At 40.8% G+C, this 22,704-nt stretch overlaps 1 protein-coding gene across 6 annotated transcripts in view; it reads right to left on the bottom strand.

Annotated features, from left to right (window-relative positions):
• Window positions 1-17,484, bottom strand: part of PUS7 (pseudouridine synthase 7) — a 67,803-nt gene extending 50,319 nt beyond the window's left edge. For 2 of the 6 annotated variants that reach the window (XM_072653101.1, XM_072653107.1), the window contains exons 1-4: window positions 16,573-16,870; window positions 9,134-9,563; window positions 7,052-7,139; window positions 6,816-6,917 (exon numbers count right to left, since the gene is read on the bottom strand). In XM_072653101.1, the coding sequence (XP_072509202.1) occupies window positions 6,816-6,917; window positions 7,052-7,139; window positions 9,134-9,563; window positions 16,573-16,783 (831 nt within the window). In that variant the 5' untranslated portion in view covers window positions 16,784-16,870. Of the gene's footprint in view, window positions 1-6,815; window positions 6,918-7,051; window positions 7,140-9,133; window positions 9,564-16,572; window positions 16,879-17,212 lie in introns of those variants that run through there. The other 4 variants (XM_072653105.1, XM_072653106.1, XM_072653103.1 and 1 more) reach the window with 4 other exon arrangements.
• Between the last annotated feature and the right edge of the window lie 5,220 nt (window positions 17,485-22,704).

Below are 22,704 nucleotides of genomic sequence, written 5' to 3'. Positions count from 1 at the left end.
CCTAGAAGCAAAAGGGAGTTATTGGAGGTTTGTAAGTAGGTAAAGAGCACGATAAGACTCCTGCGCTTTATGAATGTCATTTTGGCAGCTACTGGGAGTGGGGAAATAGAGGAGGCAGGTAGCCCAATTAGGAAATTATCAAAATAGCTCACGGAAGAGCTGATGCAAAATCTTTGTTATGTACTTTTTTTCTTGTTTGAATAGTAAGGCAAATCTATTTCAAACAACTAAGGATTTTATTGAAAAGGGTTTGTAGTATTCCAGGGTTTGATCTCAGGACTTCTTAAAACCTTCCACTCTGGACCCCTTTAGTTATGGCAGCATTCATTAGCTGCATGGCCTGAGGGCATGTGCAGTACAAAGTGAACATGTTTGTGTTGCAAGCTAAGGCTACAGTGCAATTGTACAATGCAACACAGGCAAGCACTGCAGAAACACCTCGGATCCACTCTGAGTTTGATTTTTAATTAATTTCTGGTCGTTGATATGTTTAGAAACCTTTTGTTGTTTCCAAATTTTTCTTGACCCGCAGTGTAAGAAGCACTGAATTCTAAACTAACATAACACTGGCTGAAAATAGCATCTAGAAGATCTAATAATAATGATGATGATAACAGCTACATTTATATAATATGTACCATCATGCATCAGACACTGTGTTAAGTGCTTTAAAAATGTCATCTCATTTGAGTCTCACATCAACCCAAAGAGGTAGGTGCTATTATATCCCCAATTGACAGTAGAAGAAACTCAAACACAGGTTCTAAATGACTTGCCCAAGGTCACACAGCTAGTAAGTGTCTAAAGCTAAATTTAAACTCAGGTATTCCTGATTCTAAGCCCAGTGCTCTATCCACTACGCCATCTAGCTGTCTCTCTCTCTCTCTCTCTCCATATATATTATATATATGTATATATATACATATATATATACATATATATGTATATATATATATATATATACACATGTATATAAATAAAATATAATAATATAAAAATCAGTTAATATTTATACAGTACCTAAAGGTTTGCAAAATGCTTTTACACATTCTCTTACCTGATGTTAGAGACAAAAAGGCTCAATTTTATTTTAATTTTAATTTAAAGTTTAATTTAATTAAATAAATTTAATAAAGTTTAACATAAATTTAATTTTATTTTAAATTTAAAAGTCATTACAGAAATTTTTTAAAAAGCAATGAAATGGTCAAACAGTTCCTGATATCTTATAAGTCATCTTTTTTGGTTAAATTGCCATGCATGAGCACTTCCCAAGTGCAAAAAAGAAGAGGCAGTTGGCCTGCAGAACATATAAAACTTCAAGAAGTGACTTCTGTTTCTAAATTATATGGCATGTTCTCTTCTAGTATTTGAATTCTCCTTCTCTCTGAGATTTATTGTAAAGTGGTCCCTGGATGCCTTTAAAATTATATCCCATGCCCATCAACTAGGGAATGGCAGAACAAGTTGTGGTATATGAATGTGTAATGGAATACGCTCCATAAGAAATGGTGAGCTGGCAGACCAGAAAAACCTGGAAAGACTTATATGAACTGATGCTAAGAGCAATGAGCAGAACCAGCAGAACATTATACACAGTAAGTGCCACATTGTGCAATGACTCACTTTCACAGACTTGGCTCTTCTTGGCAACTCAAGGATCTAAGACAACTCCAAAAGACTCATGATGGAAAATGCTGACCACATTCAGAGAAAGAACTATGGAGTCTGAATGCAGACTGAAGCATATTACTGGCTCTCTTTTTTGCTGTTACTATTTTGTTTTGTTTCTTCTTTCTCATGGTTCCTCCCATTGGCCCTAATTCTTCTTTACAACAGGACTAATGCGAAAATGTTTGATATGAATGTATATGAAGAGCCTATATTAGATTGCATGCTGTCTTGGGGAGGGAGGAAAAGAGGGAAGGGGAGAAAAATGTAAAACTGAAAAATTTATGGAAGTAAATGCTGAAAACTAAAAACAAATAAATTAAAAAAAATTGTATCCCACCCCCAGGTACATATTTCATATATACTTATTTGGTCAAGTCCAGCTATTACCTATCTTCATTTTAAGATCAAAGATTTAGATCTGAAAGGAATTTAACAGATCACCTACTACAACTGCTTTGCTTTTATAGATGAGGAAGTAAAGGTAACAGAAGGGATAAGTAACCAAAGGTTATATAACTAACATTTATAAAGCATCTACTATGTGCCAGACACCGAGCTAAGTGCTTGACAATCATCTCATTTGATTGTCACAACAACCCTGAGAAGTAGGTGTTATTACGCCCATTTTACATATGAGGAAACTGAGGCAAATGGGATTAAGTGATTTGCCTGGGGTCACACAATTAGTAAGAGTCTTGAAGCTGGACTTGAACTCACTCAGGGATTCTTAACTCCAGGCAGCTAACTGGCTCAGTAGATAGAGCATCAGGCCTACCCAGAGTCAAGAAGATCTGAGTTCAAATCCGGTCTCAGACACTGTGTGACCCTGGACAAGTCACTTAATCTGTTTGCCTCAGTTTTTTCATCTATAAAATGAGCTGGGGAAGGAAATGGCAAACTACTCCAGTACCTCTGCTAAGAAAACCCCAAATGGGGTCACAAAGGGTCAGACACAACTGAACCAACACAGCAAGAACAACAAAAGTCTTTGACTCCAAGCAAGGTGCTTTATTCACCACTCCACCTCGCTGCCTCATGTAAGTGCAGTAAGCAGAAGAGCCAGAATTTGAACTCACTTCTCCTTCTACTGCACCATGATTTTAACCATCATTCCAGTTTCCTCTCACAGTCCATGGTGTGCTCAGGTGGCAGGGATGAAAAATCCTCATTTCATTATTGCCAGCAATGAAAACAGAACACTATAGAAACATTGGCAGGCTCGTTTTACTCCTTCCCATTTGAGCTATAAATGCTCTTGGGATGATTTGGCTAAGCTGGGTCTCACACCAAGCTTTCTGTAGGCTTGTTTTCTCTTCTATTTGTTTTAATTGTTTTTGAAGCAATAGTGCTCATAACCTTTCATCTTTCTCTGCTATAATATTTTGTTAATGTGCTTGTACTCTAAATGGCTACCAGTGGCTGCTATGTTTCCCTGTTTAGCAAAGAAATCGTATTTGCTGGCTGAAGCTGTCTTAGATTTCTCCATGGTAACTGTTTTCCACTGGTGAAAAGGGATACACAGGGACCTGTGATTTTATCGGCATGGGGAACTCCCAAGTGAGGTAACTAACTCCATCAACGCAGGTCACTACCTCCACTGTAAATCACAGACTTAGAAAATCATCCCAGTGCACTGAGAGGTTAAGTAATTTGTCCAGTGTCACAAAGCCAGGATGTGTGAGAGGTGAGAATTGAACCCAGGTCTTCCTGGCTTTGGAGACAGCTCTCTGCTGCCTCTTGGCTAAAAATTGCTAAGAAGTGGTGATAAGGTTAACATCTTTATTTTTGTCCATTGTGCACTTTTGGACTTGACAGCTTGTCTGAATAGGTCAGACTAAAACAGCTCTCTTCAAGCACAGTCTCTTCTCAAGTATATTCTTTTTTCTAATTTGCTACTGATTTTGACCTTTGCTCTAAGCATTTAGGACTAAAGAAAGACTTTACTCATCTGTAGCATACAAAGATAAAGTCAATTTCATTTTCTGTGCTCACTACATCCATTAGCTTCTGAGTCTCTTCTTGAAGGAAACAGACATATCACAAAGGCATGAATGAGGCAGCTTCTGAATTCCCTATAGGTCTTTAGCCTTTAACTTCTTGATCCTAAACTACATCTTCTTATAGATTTTTCACTCTTTTATCTTGTATTCTGTCTGCACACTGAAGTCACCAGGTACAAAGGTGCATATTGATTGAGTTTACAGAACTCCTTTAAATCCTTCACAAAATTTCTACATTTTCATCTTCTGTAACAGCTGTTGGCAGAGAAGTTATCATTTTCACGATGGTGTGTTTGGCAATATATGTCATGAGCTTTCAGAGATGAGATTACCAATTGTCCCATTAAAGTTTTCTAACTGCCTTGGTGTTCATGATCATACAAACCCTGCCAACTCCTTTATTTGCCCCTCTATACGGTGTCCTATAAGGTGTTTCTCCTCCTCCATTTAAATCTTGCTTAATTTTTAGCAAGAATGTTAATGTAGCTGTGGTTCAGTATAACCAGCAATTGAAGTGTGGTGTACAAGGCAAGTCAAAAAACCTGGGCTCAGGTACAAGCATTCCTACTTATTAGCTCTGTAATCCTGGGCAAAAAAAGGTCACCTGTCTGAGACAGAGACCAGATTACTCATCTCAAAGTTGCATCTACTTATATTCTCTTATTTTGTATCCATTCACTAGTCACTGAATGCCAGGCCTAGAGGCCTGTGTGGGCTACCCGAGTCTTCTTACCTCACCTCCGAGGTCTTCGGTTGGCCAAAACTGGATGCTCATATGAGAGAAAGGACGTTCCAGAGTCGAACAAGGGTTGAGCTTTATTTCAGGGTCTAGTTACAAGTGCAGGGGAGTCTTCCTTAGGAGGAAGAGGGGGAGATTTCCTAAGGAGGCTAGGATCTTAAGGGATTGGAAGTAGAAGTACAAGCGGGGAGAGAGGGGGAGGGGAGAGAGGAAAGAAGAAAGCGGAGCCTACTGTCCTCTTGGCTCCTCACGTGCTAAGAGAGCTTTCAGGCTTCCTCAATCCTACTTAACCTTCAGCCGCATAGTTTGCATCTCAATACCGTGCTGTTAGGTAACTAGGTGTGCCCAGATCCGGGACAATCTCGAGGGCGGGGAGATCTCTCTCCCATCACGTTTCTCACGGGAAGAGGCGGAATTACTCGAGATAGCTCGGTTCACCTCGATTCCCTGCCGTGTCCTGGGGGGGTCTCGTGAGAGCTCTAAGATTTAGAAGCTCCCACCTTTACCCGCCCGAGACTGTCCACATGGAATTGAGCTTCCAATCCCAACAACTGAATATAGCTTGCACACTAGCTTTACCAGCAGGTAAATCAATGCTTGTAGATAATCTGAGAATACCAGGACTCCATGTTTGCAGTCATTTAGAAATAAAGGGAGGGAGGAAAACAGGGAAGAGGAAGGGGCCACACACTAAAGAGGACTGTTTGGAACTTTTGTTTCATAAGTCTCCATGGCTCACAACAAATTCACCACGAACTGGCCAACTGAACGACGAGATACCTTTCTCAGACAACAAATACAACCTGTCCCAGAGTCCAGACTTGAGGGCTTTCCAGCTTGGTAGAAACTGCTAGACCTTTTTTTTTTTCTGACAGCACATTCTTTCAAAACTCAAAGTTACCTCCACATCATGATAAAGCACTGGATTAGTAATATTTCTGGTTGGGGAAGAGGGGAGAGGAGCCACAAGATGGTAGATAAATATGACTTACTATTGCTACTGATAATAATAGTAGTAATGATGACAGTCACTAATACAAGAACTAAATGTGGATTGGAACAATATTCTAAAGCCAACTCCCATGCAAGTTAAGCTACCATTTCCTTAAAAGGTGTTGAAACTGTCCTTGAGATCTAATTGGCTCTGAGGGCTAAAGGCTTAAGACTGTTGATATCACTTCTTGGTCACCTAAGAACAAATAGTCAGGAGGAGCTATGGCCTCTCTCTGATCAAGAAAGATCACCATGTGTAGTTCAAAGGTAGGGGAGCTCAGTGCAGCTGAATCAACCTGCAGTGTCCTTAATGCATATCCTTCCCCAGCTATGAGAAAATCTCCTTTTGTTAACTATTAAATCATCTCTGAGCAATTCTTTTATTCCAATATTAAACTAATAATAAAATATTAAAACTAACAGGGGACTGTACTGAGTCTGTAGTGGCCAGGAATATTTAATGGTTAAATTCCAAACACCTGGAGGGACAGAGTGGGATAAAGAAGATTTTATTGTTATCCAGTCATGTCTGACCCTTTGTGACCTCACTGAGGATCTTCTTGGCAGAGACACTGGAATGGTTTGCCATTTCCTTTTCCAAATCATTTTACAGATAAAGAAACTGAGGCAAACAGGATTAAGTGACTTGCCCAGGATCACATAGCTAGGAAGTGTCTGAGGCCAGATTTGAACTCGGGAAGATGAATCTCCCTAACTGCAGGCCTGGCACTCTAGCCACTGCACCACTTAGCTGCCTCAAAGAGCATTTAAGCAATCTAAAAGGAAATAAGTCCAAAGCGTCAAATAAGGGAATGTCCTTGAAATTTCAAGGTGAACATAAAGTAACTGACACTCACATATACGTCCAAAAATAGCTAGTATTTATATAGCACTTTAGGATTTGCAAATCGCTTTACAAATATCACCTCATTTTATCTTCACAATGACCTTGGATTTAAGGGTGTCGGAAGAACATAAGTATTTATTAAAAACCTACTACGTGCCAGGCGCCGTGTCTTCACAAATATTATCTCACTTGACCCCCACAACAACCTTGGGAAATGGTGCTATGATTATCCCCATTTTACAGATGAGGTAGCTGGAAAGAAAGATGTTAAGCTACTTTCTCAGCTGGAGTCTGAGGCCACAGTTGAACTCAGGTCTTCCTGACTTCAAGGCTAAAGTTTTATCTACTGTATCACTGAAGGTCAAAACATTTTCATAAAGAGGAACTGCCAGAAATTCCAATGATGTTTCATTTTAAAGTGGTTATGTTGATGATTTACAAATAGCATGATTTATGTTAGCCATATTAAGGTCTGCCTTCAACAGAGCCTTAATCACATTCTACTCCAAAAAGATAATGCAAAAACACTGGTAAAACTATTCACATTTTTTCTGTTATTTACCTCAAGAGCTACACTAGTTTCTTTATTCTTAAAAAGCTGAAGTTCTTCCAAACGCTGCTTATTTTCTTCTGTCAGGACTGTAAATATATCATCAGAAGGATCCTTTAATATGACCAAAAAAAAAGCAAAGAAGACAAATTTAAAAAAAATACCACCACCACTCACAAATAGAATTCCAAGCAAGAAAATAACATGATCTTATTAAAATCAGTAACTTTGTTAAAAAATTCTACAACTACCTCATCATCCACAGGCACGGTTAAGTTATCCAAATAGCTTATACGGCCATCTTTTCCTATTTCATGAACAATGAAGTCGGAGTACCTAATAAAAAGAAAATAGGCAAATAAGCATTCAATTTTCATTAAATTTTAAGATCACACTTGCATGCAGTTAAGAAGTCAACAAAAGCCTTGAATAGGTTAAAACTATTCATTTTTTCTCCATCTTCACCATTAAGCTATAAGGAATCATTATTATGGTGGTGGTGGGGTATTTTTGTTTTTTTAATGAATGCTGACTTGTGTACAGTATGAGCCTAGCACTATACTTAATAGAGAGGTTTTGTGGACTTTTAAGGTAATCCTGCAGAGATGTACAAAAATATCAGTTCATGATTTTTTCCTCTAACTTATGCAAATAAAAATCAGTGTTAAACAAAAGGTGAAATAGATAAAAACTGTATTAATTTAGGATACTTTTTTATCACAATAATTTCAACAAGAAGCAGTATTGCTAGAGGGTAATGGCTACGGGTCTGGTCTTGGAGTTGCGAAGACCTGAGCTCATTTGTGTCTTTGCCTCTGACATCCATTGACTTTGGGATTCTGGCCAAGTCACAACTTTTCAGTGCCATAGGCAACATTCTAAAGCTATAAAGCTACATATTCATTACTGAGCTGAATTCATGGAGGGAAGTTTCACACCAAGAATTCCCTAGAGCAATGAAATAAAAAGATCCCAATCAGAAGAGGAAAAAAAATTCTGAGAGGTTGAAATTTGCCTTAGTATCCTCTATGAAAACACGAGACAAAAGGAGCTAAAGCAATTCAGTTATAACATTCCAAAAGAAAACTTTAACTTATTTAATAAAACAAATTGTTTTGGAAATTATCAGCAGCATTATTTATAGACTGATTACAAATTACATAGTTTGGAACAGGACTTCTACTTGACAATACAACCCAGAGCATGTAAATGAAACCACCAAGCAATCAATCAAAAAGCACTAAGTACTCACTGGGTACCAAGGACCATGCTAAGAGCTGGGCATACAAAGAAGGAACTCAAGGAGTTTACACACTATCATGAATATATAGGTACATACAGAAGCAAGAGTATATAAGAGCTGAGGGTACAAGCAGCTGGGGGAGTGGGGATGAGGGGGTGGCAGCATCTGAACTAAGTCTTAAAGGAACTAGGGATTCTAATAGGCAGAAGTGAGGTAATTTGTTCTATGTATGGTAGCCAGTACAAAGGCCTGGACATGGTTTACCATTTTCAGTTGTAGAATGCCACATATGAGGAACAGTAAGAAATTCAGTTTGATCAGACCACAGGGAATATGAAGGGGAATAATGTATAATAAGATTGGAAAGATAATTTGGGCCCAGGCTGGTGAAAGCTTAAATGTGCCAGAGGAGTTTACAATTAATCCTAACAGTAACAAAGAGCCACTGGAATTTATTGAAGAAGAAGAGCTTTAATTAGGGTGGTTACATGGGTGGAAAGATAGGGGCATGTGAGACAGAGATGTAGAGGCAGAAATGTCAAGATTTGGCCAAGTATAGATATGTGGCTTAAGGAAGAAGGAACAATCAAGGAAGCCACTAAGGTTGCAGACCTAGGTGACTGGAAGGGTAATGGTGCCCTTGACAGAAATAAGGAAGTTAGGAATATGGGATCGATTTGGTGGAAAAGATAATGTGTTTTGAACATTTTGAGACTGAGATGCCTACAAGGAATCCAGATCAAAATATCCAACAGACATACAGACAATAGTTGGTGACATGGATTTGGAACTCAGGAGGGAAACTAGGTATGGATATATGGAAATTAATTAAATCCAATTAACAACATATCATTTTTCTAAGTAATATTTTGCAATAGAGACTGGCCTACTTCTTTCTTTCCCTCCTTCTAAAAAAGGTCAAACATTTCAATATTAATAGAATATTATTATTTAATATTAATATTTAATATCACATTAAACAGAAATGGAAAGCATGAATTTACAGGCTGTGCTTTCGGAACCTCAGAGATAAATTTCAGCTCTGCACACAGCCTTGCCAAATCTCCTATATACAAAATGAAGATACCTCTCCTTTAAGATTCCTGAGAAGCCTTGATGAGAACTCACAAACTTTGTGATGCCCACATCAACCTCGGTGAGTCCATGCTTCATCATATCAGCAAAGCTCTCGCCATCCTCCTCCTCCTCTTCCTCCTCTCCCAAAAGTGCATCTTCCTCCTCCTCCTCTTCTTCAACCTGCTCCTCAACACTGTTTCTCCCTTCTCTGGTAGTTGTGGTTTCTGTCCGTCTACTCACAGTCTCATTGCTCAGGACACAATCATTACCCAGAGTCTCTTGATCTTTAACCAAACAGCATTCTGAGACCTTTTGTCTTTTAGCTTCATCAGCTGGGGCCAGATCATCATTTTCATCAATGGAAAGAGAACGTTTCATCGATACTCCAGTCACTTCCATTGTCTCCATTTTTAATGTCCCAAGACAGCATCCAAGATAATCTTTGGAAAAGGGGAAAAAAATAGAGTAAAGAAAGAACACAGACATTTTAAGAAGTATTTAACAAGTATGTCTTAGCACCTACTATGTGCCAGGGATCATGATAGGTGCTTCAGTTACAATAACAGCAAAGTAATAGTCCCTGTCCTCAAAAAGTTCATATTCTATAGAGGGAAAATCCACATAAAAAATTAAATACAACATTTAGAGAAAGGTGGCACTTGAGCTGAATTCTGAATAAAGCTAGGTTATTGTCTCACTTGAGAAATAAGGAAGGAGTTCATCCCAGACAAGGGGGAAAGTCTGTGCAAAGGTATGTTGATGAGAGATGGAATACTGTGTATGGAGAATAGCAAGCAGCCTGGTTTGTAAATTCTCAATAGGACTGGAAAAGTAGCCTTGTACCAGGCTGTGAAAGACTTTAAATAGTTTGTGATCTGTCCCAGAAGCAAAAGGGAGCCACTGAAGAGTGACATAATCGAACCTATGCTTTAGGAAGTCATTTGGGCAGGTGTGGGAGGGTGCACTTCAGTGGAGACAGTCTACAGGAAGGGAAAAGGCTTAGAAGACTACTTCACTAGCCCAGGCAAGAGGTGATGAGGGCCTATATAAAAGGAGAGAAAGAGACCTGTGCTCAACTGAGGTTGTGCTTGGTTTTGTTCAGCTGTTTGGCTCTTCCTTTCTTTTTCTGTTCTTGGTAAAACATGTCCTGGAAAGAGGGGAGGGTTTTTTTTAAAGGTATCATTTTCATCTGTTCAAAGAGATAGTTCACTTAGCACAAACTTTGATGAGTGTTAGAGTCTGAATGAGTGTAGTCAAAAACATTGTACAATTTGCTTATGCCTCACACACCCAGAAGCTAAGAATGTGTTCCTTTATTAGAACCTGACAGCCAACTCTTCATTTCCTACCAGCTGCTCTGCTTGGAAACATCACACCCCAAGTACAGGGTGGCCTCTAGTGGCCTCCCTACATCCACACAATTTTCAGCTTCCCTTAGAGTACTATCTTCCCCCACTAGATTCTAAGCTTCTTGAGGGCAGGGGCTATCTTTTCTTATTTGTGTTCTAGCACTCAGCACACTGCCCAGCACATAGTAGGTGCTTAATAAATGACTATGGAAAGAGCACTTTGGAGTCAGAGGACCTGAGATCAAGTCCTACTTCTGTCTCTTACTGCCTGGATTACCTAGGGAAAGTAATTTCCTTCTCTGGACTCAGTTTAACCATCTGTAAAAAGAATGGGTTAAACCAAATGGCTTCTAAGACTCTTTGTACTTCTAAATCTACAATCACTGATACAACCTCCCCCCAGGGATCATAAGTGAATTTTTAAATGGCTCTAGCCAGTCTACTGCTTGTTCACTGAAGTTTTAATACTGAAATAAACCACTGGGACTTATTTCTTAGTATTATACTCATATCTCCACAAAATGTTCCTCCTCCTCTGAATTCTCCAATTGTGCAGGTGACCCCAGGTGACCTATAAATGGAACATACACTCAAGTTGAGGAAAGGTTTCGAAGTATAGTTTGAGAAAGAGATTCTCTATTTTCCAAGGTCAACCCTAGGTCCGATGAGACTTATCATTAGTCAGTTAGCCACTGACAAATTCTTTGGCCATGGAAACCCAAAACAAAACAAAATACAAAATGGCCCTTAGTCTTATATACAGTGGCCTACAGTGGTCGAGTGGCAAATAAGGGGGGAAAGGATGCTAAGAATTACTTTGTTTTCATACCATCTATAAACATAAACTTAGCTCCTTGTACACTAAATATGAAATTCTTGTTCAGTAGCCAACTTTTCAACATCACATCTCTCTTGATGTTATAATAAAAGAAAGACTAAAGAAAGTTGGAGGAATGACTCACAGGTTTTCCTTGAAGAGGCAAATAAAAGAGTTGGTTATCATGTATCAAAGGCAATAAAAACATTTCACGAGACTTAGTCACTTCAAACTGCAATGTTCCTGGTAAATGTTTGCAAAAAAGACTACCACAAAAAAAACTGTGGTTTGTATGGCAATATCTGTTGCTGAGAATAAGAAGGCAGAGAAATTCCACAAAGAACTCAATGAGAGTCCTTCTAAAGTAAATCAACATATACTTTAATACTTGCTCAATCTGATGCAAAGGTGGACATGGTAGATGAAAAAATATGCTGAAAACTTCTAGACCCACATCTGAAAGGCAGCTTATTGCAGAGAGAACTGGCCTTGGAGTCAGGAACATGTAAACTGCAGTCTCACCTCTGACACATATTTGCTATGGGACCCTGTGCAAGTAACAACTTCTTAGTGCCCTGGGAACCCTGCAAAGAAGTATATAGAATCTGAAATGAGGTCTCAGAGATTTCCAGTCTGATCTACTTCTTTTTAACTGCCAGAGCAGGGAGAGAAAGCTGCCTTATTTGGATTTCCCTATAAGAAAAAAATCACAGGTCCAGTCTTTTTTTTTTTTTAAAAAAAAAAGCCCCTTAAGCTAGGCCATAGAATTATAGATTTAGAGTGGAAAGAAACCTTGGAAACCATCTCATGATAAGCTGGTATATGAATGAATGTCATAAGAAATAAGCAGCTGAATTTCAGAAAAACCTGGAAAGACTTATATGAACTGATACTTAGTGAGGGGAGCAGAACCAGGAGAACATTGTACATAATAACAGCAACATTGTTCGATGACCAACTTTCACAGACTTAGCTCTTTTCAATCTAAGACAATTCCAAAAGACTCATGATGGAAAATGCTGTCCACAGCCAAGGAATTATGGAATCTGAATGAAGATTTTTCTTTTCTATTTCTCTCTTTTTTTTTCCTTTTTCATGGTTTTTCCATATTGTTCTGATTCTTCTTCACAACAAGACTAATGTGGATGTATGTTTAATATGACTGTACATATGTATCCTATATCAGATTGCCTGCCATCTTGGGGAGGAGAGAGGGAGGAAGAAAAAAAATTTGGAATTCAAAATCTTATAAAAGTAAATAGTGAAAACTATCATGTAATTGGAAAAAATAAAATGCTATTAAGTGGGGGGAAAAAAAACCCATCTCATTCAACCTTCTCATTTTACAGAAGAAGAGACCCAAAGAGATTACTTGACTAAGGTCACACAAATAGAAATATTGGAGTAAGACTTGAACACATGTCCTCTAGGACCTATATAAGCATGAATATTTTCTCAAACAAGAATCAAGAGGCACTGGTACATGGTGAGTGCCAAATAACACCACAAAAAATGAAAGTAATACTTAATGTTCAGAAAATTACTGTTTACTGATGTCAGTCATTTCCAAATTATCTTGTAGTTCTGCCAGACTACCAACTTGTTAGAACAAAAGTTAGAATCAATATCAAAACTGAATGAGATAATATGAATGCAATCCAGGCAACTTCACCTAGACTTAATGTAAAATGCACCAAAAAAAAATGACAAACTTTATTTGCTAAGGAAATTTACTTATTAAATTGATTGCCACAATAAGAAAACCGAAAGAGCCTAGAAACTACCTCAGTCAGCAAAGACATGATCGATCTCTTTGCCAGATGAAGAAAGATGGCAAACAACAGTAATAAAGGTTTTAGAATATAAATTCATTTGTAAGATTTTACAGAGGATAGAATATAAGCTCCTTGAGGGTAGGGATTCTTTATTTCACTTTTGTCTTTATACTCCTAGCATTTAGCATAGTGCCTGGTATAATAATCCTTGCTGATTGACTGATGGATAGTATAAGATTATGAGTACTACTCTCTCCTAAAACATCTAAAAGCAGTAGAGGGAAAAAACAAGTTTAGAGAAAGCCTGGCATGAGACCCATCTGGGTAAGAGCATTTAAATGGTATTTAAGGATGAAACTGGCAGGAAAACAACAAACATGAAAAAACGACAGAGATCCTAACAAACTCTTCTCCGTCACTGACAACTACACTATGATTTTTGGGACAAAAATCCCTTAGTGTGACAACTGGGAGGACACATTGAGAAATTACAGGCTCATAGATTCAGAACTAGAACTGTTTGTAGGTATCATCTCATCTAACCACTTCACTTACAGACAGGATTTTATCAATGAAAATGACTTTTAAGAGGCACTACCATCTACTTTGCTGCTGCAACCTAAGGACCATGGAACTTTTCTATCTGATTTTCTGGTGAAACCTTCCATATAAGTTCTCTCCCCCATTAGAATGGGAGCTCCCTGAGGGCAGCGCCTGTATTATTTTCTATTTGTGTCTCCACAGTTTAGAAGAGAGTTTTGCACATACTAAGCTTAAGAAATTCTTTATTCACTCATTCACATGATAATGAGGATGAGAATGACAAACAAGAAAAGAAGAAAGAAGAACAGAGAGGTTAAGAAACAACCAAGGTCACAAAGGTGAACTAAGGCAATAACTCAGGTTCTCTATCTCCAAATCCAGAACCCACCAGCCAACGTGACCTATGTCTTGCCACTGGAAAAAATGAGGCTGATGACTTTGCATGGAGGGCTCTGCCTCACTTAAATCTGATTGACTTGTAAGTCAAGACATCGCCCTCCTAAGGTCATTGGTCCTTTATGAGAATGAAGGATGAACAGCGACATGCAGTTGGATGGACAGCCCGTATTATCAGGATGTGTATTTTGAACAGATACTCCTGATGACAAATGGATTGGGCCAAAAATTGACTAAAAGGAAAACGACCTGGATTATCTTAGAAAAACTACACTTTCTGATGACCTCCTAACCTTCTTCCTGAAACACTCACCTTTTTAACATCAGTGTTCATCTGGTGATGCTACATTGCCCTCAGTAATTAAATATCACATTTTCTCAAGGACTACAGTTGCACGGTGCCCAAAGGACTAAAGGGAGGCACACAGTGTTTATGAATACACTGTAACATGTTATGAACAAAGAAGTATATAGGGAGAAGCAAAAAGAAATAAGATGGATATTATATATGTACATAAATACATATATTCATGTATACGTGTGTATATATACATATGAGACTGAAAAAGGACAAATATGCTACCTAGAAAGTGAGAATGAGTAATAAACTAGTGAACAGCCCATGTGCTCTTTACTGCTATCCACATACATGTGAAGAGATCTAGTGGAAGATCAGCCAAAAGTTATAGGGGATTTACAGAAGGATATGGACGAGAGGTCCCCAGGATGGACAAGCCAAAGATAAGTAGCAATCTGCATGAGGAGGGAACACCTACAGCTCTATTAAAGTATATCTCCATTCATCCAGGTGATACATGGTTGGTCATGAAGCAAACATAGAGGGAACATGGATACACTCCAAGAGTTTCCTGGTTACTCAAAGTATGTTAAAGTACCTCAAAACTTCCAACATACTGGATGATCACCTCTATGGAAGATATGGAAGAAAAAGTCATGCAAGATGAGAAGGTATCGAAGACCTGTTAGAGGCATCTCAGAACAGACATAGATCAGATTCCCAGATTCATTCCTATGTGCTTCAGGTCCAAGTTCAATTAGAAGACAAAACCATACAATTCTATTACCAACACTACATAACTCTTTGACCATGTGTTCCTCCTGCACAGTGGTAAAAAGTAAATTTGACTATATCTATTGTTTTTCTTTGTTTTTTTAATGGAAAGGAAATGGGAGAGAGGAAATAATGCCTGTTGATTGAAAAAACTAATTTCTTAACAAAAAGTAAATCACAGTTCATAGAATCTTAAGAGTTGGAAGGAACTTTAGAAAGCATCTCCTCCAACTCCTGTCTAGAGTATGTAAGAGGCCAGGTAGCTTTCTCTAACCACCTTTTTTTTTTTTGTTCTTGTTCCTTTGTGTCTGATTATACCCTATTTGGGGTTTTCTTGGCAAAGATACTGGAGTAGTTAGCCATTGCCTTCTCCAGCTTATTTTAACATAGGAAGCAACTGAGGCAAAAAAGGTGAAGTGACTCACCCAGGGTCACACGGCTAATAAAGTGTCTGAGGTTGGATCTGAATTTAGGGAGTCTTTTTTATCTATCTAATCAGTGTTCTATCCACTTCACCACCTAGCTGGCCTTAATCTAGTGAACAAGAATTCACTGCTATAAAACCTCTATGTATAGGGAAAAGCCCATCCCACTTTTACATTGCTTTTAACAGTTAAAAAGTTCTTCCTTATTTTGAGCATTTTACCTCACACACACACAGAAAATGCAAAGTTTGAAAACTGGAACCGTTTAAGGTATCCTTAGGGAAATGAGGTCCTAAAAAATCCTGATTAATGACTGACTGCCTGCCCTAAGGCCTAAAAGTAAACTTCTAGGCATCAGACTTAAAAGACTGCTCCAATCCTTTTCAAAGGAGAGATACCAAGTCAGTGGCTTGCAAAACAGTACTAATAACTAGAATTTACCCAGAGCCAATCGCTTTACAAATGCCACCTTTTATCCTTACGCCTCCCGGAGGTGGGTGTTATTATACCCCATTTTACAGATCAGGCGAAGCAGACGAATGAAGTGACCATCGCGCCTTCCTGGCTCCGGGGCCAGCCTGCATCCGCTGGATCCCACCAGGGATTCCCACAAGACGGACGTAATCCGTTTTCACATCTGATCAATGATTTTTCCTACCGGTTCAAAAACCCTTCGGTGATCCAGCCCCTCGCCACTGTCGGAGCCCCATAATTTCTTCCTCATCCGTACGCTATTTTGCCAGGAAAGGCCAACGGTCTCCTGCTAATCACATGGAAGGGGGAAGGAGTGGGGAAGGAAAGGGACAAGCTGTCAAGAGGGACAGAAGAAAGAAGGGGCAGGAGACGTGGGGGAGCCATGCACCGTGCCAAGCCCAGGGAAGCGGCGGAGAGCGCAGACCCCAGGGCTGGGGATGAAGGCGTGGAGGAGGAGGAGGAGGAGGGCGGGGTGGCTCAAGAGCCGGGTGCTGAGGAGAGTGACTCAGGCCACGCTCCGGCCGACGTAGCCTCTAATGAAGACTAACAGGCCGAGGGGTCCGGCTTAGGGCCGGGGGCGCGCCTAGTGCCAACTCACCCGTGGGCGCGGGCCAGGGGCTCCGGGCTCGGGGACTGCGGCCCGAGGCTGGGTTCGCGGAGCGAGGCCCGGGAAGCGCGCCGTGGGAGGCCCAAGCCCTTCCTGGGACCCGGGGGAGGCGGAGGAAGCGCTGTCCGAGGTGGCGCCGCCCGAGGCCGGGAGAAGCGGCGAAGCGGGACCGCAGGAGCCGGCGGCCGAGGCCGCGGAACATAGACGAGCGCCCCCGCCACCCGCGCCGCCCCCACCGAAGGACCCGGAGCCCGCTGCCGGAGATCGCACACGTGCGGCGGCGCGAGCGACGCGCCGAGGAGGCGGACCCGGCGCCGGGCTCGGCCCTCCCGGCAGGGGGCGGCAGGGGGCAGGTGTCTCCCGCCACGTTCCTCCGCGCCGGCGCCTCGGCTCGCGCCCTGGCCTGAACGGCGCCGGTGGCTTCGGGCCCCGATCCCCGCGGACCCGACCGCCCGAGACCTCGCCCTGGTGCGAGCGTGGTTGGAAGGCCTGCCCTCGCCCACCAAAGGCCAACCAACCAGAGCAAGCCCGAGAGCGTCTGCAGAAGGCTCCCAAGCCCCGTATTAATGCCAGCTCTTCTTTGTTGCCGTCCTAGTTATTTTATCCCTTTCGCCTTTCCTGATGCATTTACCTTACGCTTACCGATGACTCCCACTCCACTGGAGGGCTCCAGTAACGAAGTCCAAACGGTTCTTTAGACTAACCCTGCAGAGACCTCGATGACGGGTAATGGGAATTTATGCCTCGATTCGTGGCAGGGGCTGCCTGACTCGGCGGGCGTCCGGTAGAATGGAGAAAAGTGGGCTCATTTCTGAGGGACTGCTGCGAGTCTGGCAGGAGGCACGGCGAGGCTGCCGCTGGCCGAGCGTGGGAGCTGTAGCCCGGCCCTGGACTCCAGCTGCATGATCCTGCCGAGCCAGCGCTTTAAGGTCCTGGAGCCTCCAGAGCGGCTCCTCAGCACTTACTAACCTACTTGGGGGCGCTTACGAAGTATATTGCAACTGAGCTGCGAGCCATGTCTTACCTCCTCCACACCACGCTGTAACTGGGTACTCATTCAATAATAAAAAATATTTACGAGAATGGGGATCTTATTTAAATGGAATGGGAAGGGGGGTGCAGATAAGAATGTGAATCTGAAAAGAAAGTAAGTTTTAATTTTAAAAATTACTCCTGTTCTTACTTATATTGAAAATGTAATTTCTTCATAAGTCCCAGGGACAGGAGGTGTGTTCTTCCGCATTTGCACCCTTCTTCATAGAGAAAACAGCCGTACCAAGGAGGGCTTCTGTGAGAAGCACCTTTGTGGCAAGCCTAGACTGCTTTAGAGCTCAGCACTGAACGATGTGGAGAGAGACATTTTGAAAACTTAAGGATTCCCTCATCATCCCACGTTTTTCAAGAAACACACATTTTCTCAAAGCCACCCCGTGGTCAGATTTTAAATTCAATTCTGCAAACTAACTATTGACCCATGTACATGGCACTGTTAGGCCCGGTCTAATTATCCTACTCATTTCAAAACCAAACAAGGATTAACTTTCTGGTCTGTTGCATTACTTGTAGGGATTCTTCACTTGATTAATATCTAAATTATTCACACTTGAAAGTGGAAAGGAAAACTAATTAAAATTAAAAGTAGTTTTTGTTTATAATACTACAGGGGGAGGAGAATACTACAGGGAGGAGAACATATGGGGATCATCACACTTTTCTTAGGGCTATTGTTGATTCATAGTTAATGTCACAATGAGATAGATTGCAGTATGTTTGGAGCCAAAAGGACCTGAATTCAAGTTCTAGCTATGCGTTACTTAACCTGTGTGACCTCAGGTAAGTCATTATTTAACTTTCCAGGACTTGGTTTTCTCATCTAAAATAAGGTGGCTGCACTAAACTATCTCTCAGGTCCTCTAAAACTCTGAATCTATGAAAATGGGGGGATCGGGGTGAGAAGTGACTGCAAAATATAGTCAGAGTGCCCTTTGACCAGCAATACCACTTCTAGATCTGTATCCCAAAGAAATCATAAAAATGGGGAAAAGACCCACATGTACAAAAACATTTATAGCAGCTTTTTCTGTGGTGGCCAAGAATTCCAAATTAAGGGGGATGCTCATCAGTTGGGAAATAGCTGAACAAGTTGTATATGAATGTAATGGAGTACTACTATGCTATAAGAAATGAGGAGCAGGACATAGCTCCGAACCCACAACCCATAGAACAACTACAAAGAAGTAACTCACGGCGAATTCTGCACCCAGAGGCCACAGAACATTGGAGCGAGGGAGATTTCTGTTCCGGAGAGACCTGCAAACCTCTCGTAAAAGGTCCTTTGTGCTGCGGACTGGGCTCCGGGACTGGGAGCTGAGTACAGCCCTGCCGTGGCCGCGGCACCGAGAGGAACAGATCCGAGCAGGCTTCAGGGACGGGATCTCCAGCGGCCGCACAAGTACCTCCACCCACAGGTGACGGGGGTCTGTGAGAGAGTCCCTTTGGTGGGTCGAGAGGGGAGTGGGGTGCCCCCATGGCTCGGGCCCCCTCGGGAGACAGAAGCTGAGGGGCAGCGGCAGACCAGGGCTCTCCAAGCAGGCAGGAGCCTGGATCCATTGTTGAAGGTCTGTGCATAAACTCCCTGAGGGAACTGAGCCTGAGAGGCAGCCCTGCCCTCACCTGAGCATCTGAATTTAATCTCACACTGAATAGCAGCCCTGCCCCCGCCCAAAGCCCTGAGGCTGGAAGCAGCATTTGAATCTCAGACCCCAAACACTGGCTGGGAGGATCAGGAGGTGAGGTGGGTGTGAGGAAAATATTCAGAGGTCAAGTCACTGGCTGGGAAAATGCCCAGAAAAGGGAAAAGAAATAAGACTATAGAAGGTTACTTTCTTGGTGAACAGGCATTTCCTCCCTTCCTTTCTGATGAGGAAGAACAATGCTTACCATCAGGCAAAGACACAGAAATCAAGGCTTCTGTGTCCCAGCCCACTCAATGGGCACAGGCCATGAAAGAGCTCAAAAAGAATTTTGAAAATCAAGTTAGAGAGGTGGAGGAAAAGCTGGGAAGAGAAATGAGAGACATGAAGTCAAAGCATGAACAGCAAATCAGCTCCCTGCTAAAGGAGACCCAAAAAAATGTTGAAGAAAATAACACCTTGAAAACTAGCCTAACTCAATTGGCAAAAGAGGTTCAAAAAGCCAATGAGGAGAAGAATGCTTTCAAAAGCAGAATTAGCCAAATGGAAAAGGAGATTCAAAAGCTCACTGAAGAAAATAGTTCTTTCAAAATTAGAATGGAACAGATGGAGGCTAATGACTTTATGAGAAACCAAAAAATCACAAAACAAAACCAAAAGAATGAAAAAATGGAAGATAATGTGAAATATCTCATTGGAAAAACAACTGACCTGGAAAATAGAGCCAGGAGAGACAATTTAAAAATTGTGGGCCTACCTGAAAGCCATGATCAGAAAAAGAGCCTAGACATCATCTTTCATGAAATTATCAATGAAAACTGCCCTGAGATTCTAGAACCAGAGGGCAAAATAAATATTCAAGGAATCCACAGAACACCGCCTGAAAGAGATCCAAAAAGAGAAACTCCTAGGAACATTGTGGCCAAATTCCAGAACTCCCAGGTGAAAGAGAAAATATTGCAAGCAGCTAGAAAGAAACAATTCAAGTATTGTGGAAATACAATCAGGATAACACAAGATCTAGCAGCTTCTACATTAAGGGATCGAAGGGCATGGAATAGGATATTCCAGAAGTCAAAGGAACTAGGACTAAAACCAAGAATCACCTACCCAGCAAAACTGAGTATAATACTTCAGGGGAAAAATTGGTCTTTCAATGAAATAGAGGATTTTCAAGCATTCTTGATGAAAAGACCAGAGCTGAAAAGAAAATTTGACTTCCAAACACAAGAATGAAGAGAACCATGAAAAGGTGAACAGCAAAGAGAAGTCATAAGGGACTTACTAAAGTTGAACTGTTTACATTCCTACATGGAAAGACAATATTTGTAACTCTTGAAACATTTCAGTATCTGGGTACTGGGTGGGATTACACACACACACATGCACACACGCACACACACATAGAGACAGAGTGCACAGAGTGAATTGAAGAGGATGGGATCATATCTTAAAAAAAAATGAAATCAAGCAGTGAGAGAGAAAGATATTGGGAGGAGAAAGGGAGAATTGAATGGGGCAAATTATCTCTCATAAAAGAGGCAAGCAAAAGACTCATTAGTGGAGGGATAAAGAGGGGAGGTGAGAGAAAAACATGAAGTCTACTCTCATCACATTCCACTAAAGGAAAGAATAAAATGCCTACTCATCTTGGTATGAAAACCTATCTTACAATACAGAAAAGTGGAGGATAAGGGGATAAGCAGAGTGGGGGGGGATGATAGAAGGGAGGGCATGGGGAGGAGAGTGCAATTTGAGGTCAACACTCATGGGGAGGGATAGGATCAAAAGAGAATAGAAGTAATGGGGGACAGGATAGGATGGAGGGAAATATAGTTAGTCCTATACAACACAACTATTATGGAAGTCATTTGCAAAACTACACAGATTTGGCCTATATTGAATTGCTTGCCTTCCAAAGGGAAGGGGTGGAGAGGGAGGGAGCTAAAGAAGTTGGAACTCAAAGTGTTAGGATCAGCTGTAATGTTCTTACCACTAGGAAATAAGAAATACAGGTAAAGGGGAATAGAAAGCTATCTGGCCCTACAGGACAAAAGAGAAGACAGAGACAAGGGCAGAGAGGGATGATAGAAGAGAGAGCAGATTGGTCATAGGGGCAATTAGAATGCTTGGCGTTTGGGGGGGGAGGGGAGAAAAGGGGAAAAATTTGAAACCCAAAATTTTGTGAAAATGAATGTTAAAAGCTAAATAAAAAAAAAAAAAAGAAAAAAGAAAAAAAGAAGAAAAAAAAAAAAAAAGAAATGAGGAGCAGGCAGATTTCAGAAAAACCTGGAAAGACTTGTATGAACTGATGCTGAGTGAAGTCAGCAGAACCAGGAGAACATTGTACACAGTAACAGCCACATTGTTTGATGACTGACAGATAGACTTTTCTTAGCATGCAAGGATCTAAGACAACTCCAAAAGACTCATGATGGAAAATGGTGTCCACATCCAAAAAAAGAACTATGGAGTCTGAATGTAGATCAAAACACATTATTTGCTCTCTCTTTTTTCTTTTTTTGTTTCTTTCTTGTTTCTCATGGTTTCTCCCATTGGTTCTAATTCTTCTTTACAACATGACTAATGTGAAAATTGGTTTAATATGAATGTATACGGAGCACTTATATCAAATTGCAGGCTGTCTTGGGGTGGGGGAGGGGAGAGATGGGGAGAGATTTGGAACTCAAAATTTTATGGAAGTGGATGTTGAAAACTAAAAATTAATGAATTAATTAGAAAAAATATAGTCAGGGTGGCAGTTCAGTAGTAACTCCAAATTCCAGTATTAATTTACCTGAAAAGCACATCTTTCCCTAGTACAACAATCATTATACCAACTGTTTGTTTTAAGAGAGGTTCACATATATTTCTTCCCAATAGTCAAGATCATGAAAGGAGAAAAATAAGACCAGTGCAAGGGTGATGGAGTGGAAGAGCAGGTGAGACCAGTGATTAGAAGATGAAAATTCTGTTTTGGAGGAGTGAGGAAGAGATGGAAAAGGAGAGGAGAGGAATATAGGTTCAGACTGCATAATGACCTACATGTGAACCAGGAAACCAATTTTCTGTTCATGTTTTAAATTTTCCTGGATAGTATTAAAATGCATTCTTTGAGGCTCCTCTGATATCGTCCCCATGGGTAATGCCACCCATGATGATTTCGACCCCTTCTAGACCTTAGTCATTTCATGAGTCTATGGTCAATCTTCCCCTGGTGACTCTCTCTAAATCTGATAAAATAGTCCTCTAATGCAACAGATTCAGTCTGTCACTAAGCTCATTTATTAAAATCCAAATGTTACCAAATTACAACCTTAAATGGAGAAGAAAAAAGTTTGTTTTCATTCCTCTTCACTTTATTTTTTTTAAGTATTATACTACCAAAAGTATAGTTGTTAAGTGTCAGTGACTGAGGTCTGAATACAGG

The sequence above is a fragment of the Notamacropus eugenii genome, chromosome 3 (genome assembly GCF_028372415.1).
Source record: "Notamacropus eugenii isolate mMacEug1 chromosome 3, mMacEug1.pri_v2, whole genome shotgun sequence".
NCBI lineage: Eukaryota > Metazoa > Chordata > Mammalia > Diprotodontia > Macropodidae > Notamacropus > Notamacropus eugenii.
Note: the sequence above shows the minus strand (reverse complement) of the source record. Positions and strands in the feature narration are given on the sequence as shown.